The sequence below is a fragment of the Triticum aestivum genome, chromosome 2B, assembly GCF_018294505.1.
Source record: "Triticum aestivum cultivar Chinese Spring chromosome 2B, IWGSC CS RefSeq v2.1, whole genome shotgun sequence".
In the NCBI taxonomy this organism is placed as follows: Eukaryota; Viridiplantae; Streptophyta; class Magnoliopsida; order Poales; family Poaceae; genus Triticum; species Triticum aestivum.
Genome location: NC_057798.1, coordinates 229,913,169 through 229,924,037, shown reverse-complemented (window position 1 = coordinate 229,924,037; position 10,869 = coordinate 229,913,169). Strand labels below are relative to the sequence as shown.

General features: G+C 49.6%; 2 protein-coding genes across 2 annotated transcripts; one reads left to right on the top strand and one right to left on the bottom strand.

Annotated features, from left to right (window-relative positions):
- Positions 1 to 2,841: 2,841 nt before the first annotated feature.
- LOC123044514 (cysteine-rich and transmembrane domain-containing protein WIH1-like) lies at positions 2,842 to 3,675 on the top strand. Its single transcript, XM_044467256.1, has 3 exons — positions 2,842 to 2,936; positions 3,056 to 3,227; positions 3,426 to 3,675. Exons 1-3 carry the CDS (start codon positions 2,897 to 2,899, stop codon positions 3,469 to 3,471), a joined length of 258 nt encoding a protein of 85 aa, XP_044323191.1. The 5' UTR covers positions 2,842 to 2,896; the 3' UTR covers positions 3,472 to 3,675.
- A 51-nt stretch (positions 3,676 to 3,726) lies between these two features.
- Positions 3,727 to 10,429, bottom strand: LOC123044513 (exocyst complex component EXO84C). Its single transcript, XM_044467255.1, has 7 exons — positions 10,135 to 10,429; positions 9,484 to 9,578; positions 7,872 to 8,910; positions 5,075 to 5,590; positions 4,503 to 4,691; positions 4,160 to 4,296; positions 3,727 to 4,066 (listed from the first exon to the last, which is right to left on the bottom strand). Exons 1-7 carry the CDS (start codon positions 10,252 to 10,254, stop codon positions 3,826 to 3,828), a joined length of 2,337 nt encoding a protein of 778 aa, XP_044323190.1. The 5' UTR covers positions 10,255 to 10,429; the 3' UTR covers positions 3,727 to 3,825.
- Between the last annotated feature and the right edge of the window lie 440 nt (positions 10,430 to 10,869).

Sequence of the window (10,869 nt, the reverse complement as noted above, 5' to 3'; positions counted from 1 at the left end):
TGTTCACAATTTCAAATAATGTTCTTGTTTTCAATTTTGTTCCTTTTTTATTCACAAAAACTGTTTGTGCTTTTGAAATTTGTTCCCATTATCAATTTTTTGTTCTCAAAATTCGATAAATGTTTGGGTTTTCAGAAAATGTCCACGAATTTCAAAAACCAGTCTGTCGAAAAATGTTCACGTCTTTTGTTTTACTTTTTTGAAATTTGAAAATAGTTCTGAGTTGTTAATTTTTCTTATCGTATTTTAGTACACTGCCCGTTTGTTAAAAGAAATTCACAATTTCGAAGGAAAGTTTGGAAAAATTCAAAAAAAAACTGTCCACATTCTTCATTGGTATTAGTTCTTATACTAGCACGCTTCATATTTAGCAACAAGGCTTGTTACGTCTACTGGTTAGCTCCTCTCGTACGCAACGTGGAGGTGTAGAGATCGAATCCTGGCATCATTGCAAGCTTGGTTTTTTTTTCACATTAATATCGCAGCGCGCCCACTATTGGGCCGGCCCAGTCGGGGTTCTGTGCGTGCGTCGCGCAGCTGTTTGACGCAGAATGCGTCCAATAGGAGTTCCCTAATAAGCCGCAGGTGGCGTGTCGGGCGCGACCAGCTCGTGTATGGGCGCAAGCAGGACGCGTCGGGCGCGCCGGGTCCGCGGCGACTAGCGCGTGTGTGCGTGTGTGGGTAGCACGGACGTGTCCGTGCGGGTGCATGTAGTGTGTGTGTGTGACCGCAGTCCGTTGGCGAGCCGCGCGGGGTGAGCGCGGGCGTTCTGTTGGAGTCATGCCGTGGCCCGTGCGCGGAGAGCGCGTCGTGGGCGCGAGCATGGCGGGCAGATCGCGGGCGCGAGGGGGGAGGGAGCGTGGGTGCGTGCCCGGTCGCTGGCTCCGGGTATAAAGCCGCGTGGGTGATCGTTGTAACGGTGCGGTGTGTCGAGTACGAGCTCGAGGGTGTTGGCGTTCGTGCGCCGGGAAAAACCACCGTGTCATCGTGCCATTCTTCTTCCTCTGATCTTCTTCTCCCTCGGTGAGAGCAACGGCGACAGAGAGAGCTAGGAGGAGCGAGGCGAGGAGTTGGCGGTTCCAACAGTTGGCATCAGAGCCACGGTCTGGTCAGGGCGCGCCGGCGATGTCCATCGTGCCGTACGCCGGCGGAACGAGCGGATCGCTGCCGCAGGCGGTGCCGTAGCTCACCGGCGAGAACTACAATGCATGGGCGATCAAGATGGAGGAAAACCTCGATGCGGCCGGGCTGTGGGAGGCGATGGTCGTGCCGGAGGACGCGGCGGCGGCCGTGATCGCCTAGAAGGACAAGCCGGCGAGGGCATACCTGCTCGGCGCGCTCGCGGAGAACCTCCTGCTGCAGGTGGCGGCGAAGAAGACCGCCGTGGAGGTGTGGGCTGCTCTGAAGGCTCGGTTCGTCGGCGTGGACCGTGTGCGGGCGGCGCGGCTGGGCACGCTGCGCGGGGAGTTTGAGCTCCTGCGCATGGCGGACGCCGAGACGCTGGACGACTTCGCCGGCAGGCTAGGTGGGATGGCGGCGCGCTACGCGGCGTTGGGCTCGACCCTGGAGGACGCTGCCCTCGTCAAGAAGCTGCTCGACTCGGTGCCGAACCGCCTGTACCCGACGGTGGCCGGCATCGAGCAGTTCTGTGACGTCGACGCCAGGGCGTTCGAGGACGCGCTGGGGCGGCTGAAAGCTTTCGGCGAGCGTCTGCGGCGTCGTGGGCAGGCAGACGGCGAGCGAGCGGACGGCGCGCTCATGTTCACGGCGGCGTAGTGGAGGGCGCGCGAGCGGCAGCGGGGAGGTGCACGAGACGATGACGACGCACGGAGCGACGCGTCGGGCTTCGGCAACAACCGGCGGGGACGCTGCTATAAATGCGGCGAGTGTGGCCACTTCAAGCGGGAGTGCCCGCAGTTGAAGAAGGCACCGGCGGTGGAGCATGCGATGATGGCGGACGCCGGCGTCGAGGACGGTGGCCTGCTCTGAGCTGCGGCTTAGGGAGGTGAAATGTAGGGCTAATAAGCCGCAGGTGGCGTGTCGGGCGCGACCAGCTCGTGTATGGGCGCGAGCAGGACGCGTCGGGTGCGCCGGGTCCGCGGCGACTAGCGCGTGTGTGTGGGTAGCACGGGCGTGTTCGTGCGGGTGCATGCAGTGTGTGTGTGTGACCGCTGGCCGTTGGCGAGCCGCGCGGGGTGAGCGCGGGCGTTCTGTTGGAGTCATGCCGTGGCCCGTGCGCGGAGAGCGCGTCGTGGGCGCGAGCATGGCGGGCAGATCGCGGGCGCGAGGGGGGAGGGAGCGTGGGTGCGTGCCCGGTCGCTGGCTCCGGGTATAAAGCCGCGTCGGTGATCGTTGTAACGGTGCGGTGTGTCGAGTACGAGCTCGAGGGTGTTGGCGTTCGTGCGCCGGGAAAAACCACCGTGTCACCGTGCCATTCTTCTTCCTCTGATCTTCTTCTCCCTCGGTGAGAGCAACGGCGAGAGAGAGAGCTAGGAGGAGCGTGGCGAGGAGTTGGCGGTTCCAACATTCCTTTCTCGGTAGACCTTGCACATATTCAATCGAGTACCGCTAAAAGAAAACATATTCAGTCGAGTGCCTGCCGGCCGAGATCCTGTCTGAATCTGATTATGTTTTGTTGCGAGGTTGAATCTGATTGTTTCTCCACGCTGCATGTGGCACTCCGCCGGATTTTGTTCGCAACCCAAACGGCCGGCCGTCCTTCCTAGCTACGCTCAATGGCTCGTGCAACCTCGAGTCGAACGTCCCCGTGTGCTTCACCCGCACGTATCCTCTACATATATAGCCTGCATTTGCCTCTCAGACCACCCGCCGTCAGGTCCGTCCAGTTCCCAACACCCGAGCGGCTGAGCCGAGGCTTTGCTGCGTCCGGTCGAGCATGAGCTACTTCAACCAGCAGCAGCAGGCTCCGGTCACCGGTAACTCCACAGGACTCCAAAATGGCTCCTGCGCGCGTGCTCGCCGCTTACCTTCGCGTGAACTGATGGTTTGGCCTTTTTTTTTCTCTTCTTCTTCTTGCTGGCGTGGTGGCGAGCAGCATACCCACCCCCGCAGGCCAACTACGTGGTGGCGGCGCCTCCGGCGGCGTGCTACGCGCCGACTGCGCCACCGCCGCCGCCGGGCTACCCGACCAACTACGACGCGGGCATGGGTGCCCCGCAGCCAGCGCAGACACAGAGCCGCGGTGACAAGGGCTTCTTGGAAGGATGGTAAGCTTTCACGTCTCGCCTCACCTTTTTCTCGCTATCACCCGCCTCACCTCACTACTCAAGCTGTGGCCTGTTTTTTTTTTCTACAAGCCATTTATTCATGTGCATTATAGTAATCTCTGAAACCTGCAAAAACACTAGGGATATTAAAGGATACACTGAGATATTCATCATCTGTGATTCTGTGTTATTTTTCAGCTGTGCAGCCATCTGCTGCTGCTGCCTCCTCGACATGTGCTTCTAAGGACACAGAGAGCAGAAGTGTATGAAATCGTTTGCTGCAGTTAATTGTAGCGTTTGCTTATACATCCATGTGTTTTAGTGTGGAGTTGTAAGGGAGAGTCAGCCCTCTTGTGCCTAGAGAACTGTGTGATGATCAATACAAGCTACAACTTGTATTCTTGCTTATGCACCTTGTATGCGCCTAATAAAGAATTATCATGCCTTGCTTAGGAAGAGCAACGATTTCAGGACAAACAAATGAACTTGACAGCTACCATAATAATAATACTAGTAATTATTGATGACATCTCCGAGAAGTACAGGATAACCGAGCTTGAAATATTTAGACTCGCATCTACAAGAACGGGCCAGCTCTCTACGAGTCAGGATCGGTGAAGTAAACAGGGTTTTCTAGGTCATCATTGTTTGCAGAAGCAAATGAATCTTCAGACCCTATACTCGACAGACATGAAATGCTATCTGAATCTTCTGATATTCCGTCGTCATGTGGAGCGATAGGCGCTTCGAGGTCGGACTCAGATCCAGAGGTCCCTAGCATGAGCTTGTTGATTGCAGTCTTGGCAGTCTCAAGAAACCATTCATCCTCCGGAAGAGCGCTGAAAATTTCAGAGGGAACAACATGATGTTCAGCCGTACACAAACACGCAACGGATAGACTGAAGCAACGGATTTTTTTTTTTATTACAGACCTTTGTGGGTCAACCTCCCTTGCCGAGAAAGCTGCAATTGCTCTAGTAATAATTACTGACACAAGCTGCTGAACTGGTCTGTGCGGGTACCGTCCGCATACGGCAATCTCAACCAGGAAGTGCATATCAAGAATAAGCTGAAACGAGCAAAAGATTGGCACCTTTAACATGTACTCCCTCTGTAAACTAATATAAGAGCGTTTAGATCACCAAAATAGCGATCTAAACACTCTTATATTAGTTTACGGAGGGAGTACATCAAAGTAACAGGAAATTTGGTATGAAAATGGGAGCGGGATGCTCCATTCGTCAAAAAACACGCACGAAATTTGATATGGGGTACCTGCTGAAGTCCAGAAGGCTGGAGCTGGATGGACTCGTCCTCAAAGACATCCCAGAATTCTTGTTCATTGGAGAGCCACATGACAACCGTTTCAGTTAGCCTTGAAAGCAAAACCTTCTGTATCTTCTCTTTGCCTAGTAGAACATCACCAGCAACACTAGCTAGCTGCTGCAACCTTCCAAACAACGCCTGAAAGAAAATGCTCAGGTGAGACAGGTATGTTTTGTGCAAGGTCTGATTAGAATGAGCGCAATATTTATTTACACATTGCCTTTACCACCTAGAACTATGTCCCTTGGACCACACAAAATTTACTGAAACAAAGAAGATTGTGGAAAGAAAGATCACTGTCCCAAACTAGCTCTCCGGTGCACAAGTCTCGATAATATGGCCATCAATAAAGGTGATAAACACAAAACATGGAACTTTCCAAAGCAACTACATTTCATTGGTGGCCCCAAGTTATATTATGTGTATTTTTGTACTATGGACATATGACACTAGAGTGAGCAACACGGTAAAATTTACATTTCAAGACGAGATTGTGAATCACATCATTAAAACAGAATCACCTGGAAAGGTAGTGAAGGTAAGGGATCGGAATCCCAAAAAAGATCATCACCCCCCTCCAAGTACATTCTAGCATCCAATCGTGACTTCCCTTCCAAGTAAATAAATGATAAGACATATTGTCGGCAGAAGTAATCCCTCAGTTTGTCCAATGAATGTTGTAGATGACGTTTCCACTCTTTGTATTCTGTGGAGTATATGGACCCAGGACCAAGGCCTTCACTCGTTCCACTAGTTTCTTTCTTCTTGGTTTGCATATAAAAAAACTTAGATACAGCTGCTGGCAATAATTCATCTGCTATGGTATATGCAGTTCCAATTAGTGCAAGCTGCTGCGCATCACTTTCAGCTTTTAATTCTACAGGCTCTTTTGACTCCACTACATTATCATCTTCAGAAGGCCCAGGCAACACTTTGATAAGTGTTTCGACATATCTATCAAATAGCTGGAGAAAATTGCTCAAAATTGTTCCACCAAAGTGAACTATGGTCATTGGGGTAACATGATCCAAAAGATCCTGTAAGAAGCACATCCAGATGTCAGCTGCTTTAAATGATCAGATATCCAGTCGAGTACATAATATAGTAGCAAAGAAAATAACTTCAAAATATTGCACTTCCAGCAAAATATTCAATCCAAATTTTCAAAAATAGGTGCTTAGCCAGTAAAATGACCTAGTAGTCTTAATATGAAACGAGAGTAGAAGGCTACTCATTGACTCCCCTCTTCAAGGCATATAAAAATAGTACTATTCCTGAGCTAGCTTAAGCATATCTCGAGAGAGTGATTTTCCCTCTATCAGGTTCTAAGCGGTCAAATAAGGTCCTTGCTCTCAAGCCAATGGTTATACTAATAGAGAGGGTCTAAACAAAGGATTGAAAGGAGGTTACCGGTTAAGGGCAAGTTCAATCTCCAAGCCAGATGAAAAAAAAAGGTGATCAAAGTTTGGTGTCCTTGCTCTTGAGCCAAGGCCAATACCAATAGAGATTGAAAGGAGTTAACCAGTTAAGGGCAAATGCAATCTCCAAGCCAGCTGGATAAAAAAATGTAACCGAGGTTGTAAGACTCAAGAGGATAATTTGCCACACAATATTTCCATTGATTGGTGGTGTATATATGGCATGTACAGAGGCGTGTGGAGCTAACAACCTGAGCTACAAAACCTGCTACATCTGTATGACTAGGCCTACGCAAGGAGATGTACAGGGAGACTTGCTAACGGCTGTGGGCAGGGCTTGGTCACTAACACCCCGCCGCAGACTCAGGGTTGTTGTCAGAGACGATGCAGAGGCTGGACCAAAACCGTCGAAAAGAAGACAAGGTAGGCCTTTTGTCATAACATATGCTAGCTGATCAGTGGGTGCACATGCAGCACCTCGATGTCGCTGAGAGCCACTGCTGTTGTTACGGCTCTGCTCAGAATTGGAGGAACCGCCCTGGGAAGCTACCTGGGTGACCGATGCGTGAAGCCTCCAGGGCCACCGTGTGCTAGATGCGCCGCTCCTCCTGCTCGAGGAAGGAGGGCAGGCTGTGGAGCAACATGCTGGTCACCGACTAGCTGTCGTTGGACTTGAGGACGTGAAACGCGTTGAGGACGAGCCCCTCATTGGTGATCGGAGAGCCGACGTCACAAAGCATCTCGGCGAGCTGCTTGAGGCAGCTGCAATACGCGGTGATGGAGAGGTCACCTTGATACAAGTTGTAGAACTCGTGGAGGGCGTAGAAGGCGCCGCTAGCCAGACCGAGTGCGTCGTCTCGTCAGGCTTCACGATGATCATGAGTATCTCCACCGAGATGGCCGTGTAGACCCAGTTCAGGATGCACGAGTCGATGGCGGTCCAATCTGCGCCGTCGAGGCGGAGGCCGGCGTCGATGTGGTCAGCGAGGTTGTACGCACGAAAGACGGTCATGAACAGGGGGCACCATATGGTGTAGTTTGACTCCTGAAGGTCGAGGACGGCCGGGACGTGCTGCCGGATAAGAACAGCGTGGATGGAGGAAGCAGTGGGAGAGGTGGCGGCGAAAGGATTGGTGTTGTGACCAAAGGAGACAGAGGAGTTGTCGTCGGCCATGGCACTGGGGGTTGCGGAAGCGAGGATCAGAGGATTTTTAGAAAGGGTAACTGATAGTACCATGTAAGACTCAAGAGAGTAATTTGCCGCAGAATATTTCCATTGGTTGGTGGTGTATATATGGCATGTACAGACTACAGAGGCATGCGGGGCTAAGAACCTGAGCTACAAAACCTGCTAGATCCGTATGACTAGGCCTATGTGAGGAGATGTACAGGGAGACATGCTAATGATCGTGAGCAGGACTTAGTTGCTAATAGATGTTTGTTATCTAAACTAACTCACCCTTCTGCACTAAGTCGTGCAAGTACATTGCGCTTAACAATTCTACATAGGTGTACTCAGGGAGTTATTACAGTTGTGCTTGGTTGCTCGTGTCAATTTAACTAGCATCTGTTGAGAATGTGCTGACTGCCATCATGAAATAGGTGTGACCACCAGTGAGGTCAGCCACATGAGGCAAGGTTAAACAAGTATTTCAGGGGAAGTTCGAAACTTAGTGACTTACAGAAGTACCTGGAGGTATGGTGCAAGTTGTTCACCACATATGGAATAAATTGGATATAATACATGTCAAAATTACAGACAGGGCTACTCAAAACCAAATTGTGCAATCCAACATTACATGGAACTCAACTCATATATACAGTTACACACGATGAGAATATGGTATATCCAGAATGAAAATATCAACAAAACCATATAATCAATAACGCGAGAACTCACATTGATAACTGACATAAACTTCTTTCCACTGTTTGTAAGCATCATCTTAGGTGCAACTGAATCAGATGGCGGCGAACCTTCTTGAGGAGCGAGAAGCAGAATATCGTCAGTCCTTGCTGAATCAATAATCTCTCTTCTCACTCTTCTAAAATTCAGTTCAAGCACTTCTTCAATATGAGGTCGCAAAAGTAACATAAGTAACTTTGAGAATTTCAACCCATGTGATTCTAGACAAGAGCAGTGAGCGAGAGTAGTTTGTATGCATATGCAGGCAGAACGAAGTGCAGAAACACTCTCAGGCAAAGGAGATTTTTCTTTAACCAAATGTGCAAAAGCTTCTATTTCATATTCGGACCATTGGATAATCCGGTTCATATTCGTGGGGTTATCTCCAAATAGTGTGCTAGATTCTTTCAACACCTTTGAGATAGCTGAGAAAACAAGTCGCGACAAGGTTGCAGAATAAGTTTCCGTGTAGACTGAACAGGTGGGAAGAAATGCCTCAACATCTCTGTGAAGACGTGAACCGTAGGTTTTTAGAAGTACTTGATGGGCTACAGGACCTTTACCAATCCTAAGTAAACCAGACAAAGATTTTCTTAGTTCAGTAATAGATAAAGATGGCTGTTCTGAATACCTAACAAGCTGATCCTCAAGAATTGATTTCCTTTTAAGCAGTGCTGTCTTATAGGCAGAAATCTCTGCATCTAATTCTTTGCCTGAATCGTCTGTAACCATATATTTCTTCTCTTCAGTTTCTAGGGCAAGCAGTGCCTTTTCTAGTTTGTGCTCTGCAAGCAAAATGTCTATCTCATCCAGAAAAATAACCTTGGGGTCTTGAGTATCAACAGACAGAATTTCATTAAGTTCACTTTGAAAATCCTTTTCCACTGCATGTTCTTCCTTACTATACTTTTGCCACATTTCAAGTTCCCGGCACACACCACTCATCAGATCTTGTACAAGCATCCCCTGGGCAGACACATGCTTCTGCAGTTCAATTAACTCTTGCTCTGCCTCCACAACCTCCTCGGATATTCTGCATAAATAAATAAATAATGTTTGGCAATAAATGCAAGGAATTGTGCAGAATAGAAACACAAGACAGTATATAGTTCATAGTCAAATTTCTACTGACTGAATGAAGTTGAATCATGTATCAGGTAGAGTATTCATGCACTTAGACAAAAGTTCGGTTATCATCCATTCACAGTTACCCAACATTCAACATAATCTGCACTGGAAAGAATAAATCGTGCTTATGTACTCGTAGTGGCTGTTCTTTTATAAATATCAAAGTCACCGCAATAGCACACACACGCAGATACTTTTCTAGTTCTAAGGAATACATATTTTCTTAACAGCTATGCATGACCTCAGTGGGAGTGTCAAGTGTGTAAGGACCAGCTGCAAGAGTTTGGCTTTTTGTCAATGAGGCGACCAAACAGTCTTAGTTGCAAGTCCTAATCCAGGCAGGTACAACTACTAGACCATCAAACCGTGTAGAGCCAATGGCCAACAAGATAAGCCTCAGAACAGAAGAAACTATAAACAACAATAGAGGGCATCAGTCAGCCGCAGAGACATTTTTCTAATCCAGAACGGGTATTACCTGAGGAAAGCATGGTACTTCGACTGCATGTTCCCGCACAGGTTTTCGATGGCATCCTTCAGCTCCAGTAGCTCAGAGCAAGTTTTCCTGATACCCTGTTGAACACAACAGCGTTACTCACTGAGTACAGTCAACACACTGATGAGATGGTTCGGGCAACCACCAGAGACCAGAGTCCCCACCGGCCTCAACAGACAGATGCAGGCAGATCAACCGTCTCATTCAATTCCATTGCAGTAAGGTCAAGCTAGCTTACGTTGTACTACTTGTAATTGTGCTGTGATGGGCCCCAGTTGAACAGATTGTGCCACAGAACAGCACATATTGAATAATCAAGATTCGAGGATCAGATTTTTAGTTACCAATCCCCCAGAGCCAAAGGGCTCGGTAACTGAATGCTGCATAGGTAATTTCCCCTAAGCGACTGCCCCCTGCAACGCGCCGCCACGGGCATGCCCGCTCTAGATCCAAAATCGCAATCTAGCTTAAAAGCGCGAGCAGGCAGGGCCAGGTAGCAGCGGCGGCAGAAGCAAGAGGTAGGCAAGAAAAGAAGCCAGCAATGCGTGGATGGAGGGGTGTTAGGGGAAGAGGGCGGCGACACGGGAAGAAATCTAGGAAGGGGGGTTCAGGAGGGGAGGAGAGGGAGGCCACCTTCTCGGTCTGGGACTGGTAGGCGGCGCGGATGGAGGACTGCGGGGTGATCCACTCGTGGCCGGGGAAGTCGTCCTCCAGCTCCTCCTCGCTGCTGCTCTCCATCGCCGGCCTCCCCATGGCCTACGAGTCTCCTCCGGGCGCTGGCTCGAAATCGAAGGCCACTTGGAGTTTGCGGGCGGGCGGGAGGTGAGCGAGCGACTGGGCGGCGCGGCAGGGGAGACGAGAGAAAGAGAGAAGAGGGGTGGAGCCGAGTGCCGTTGTGGGGGCAGTCAGTCACCCACCGGCAGCGACCGGAGGGCTACCGTGCGCGTCTCGGGGCTTTCTTCTTTTCTTTCTGCCCATTTTTGCGGTGCAGCTGTTTTTTTTCTTCTTCTTTGAGGTGTTTTACTGTGCAGCTGGGTACAGCAGAGCAGTCAGCTGAAAGATTGGTTCTCTAATCATATCATTGTGCTTCTCGTCCTGACTTTTATGTTAAGTGTGTGCATGTATGCACAATATCAAGCAGCCCCAAGCGAATGTTATCTTAAAGTCATGGGAAGGATAATGAGATATTTGATTCATACATCAAATTTTGACATTGGTACCTTAAGAGGTCATCTTTTGATATTGTTGGCTATTCCTACTCGGACTATGCCGGTGGTAAGGTTGGTAGAAAATCCTCTCCGGATACATGTCAATTTCTTGGTAGGTCCCTTGTGTCTTGGACTTTCAAGAAACAAAACTCGGTATCAT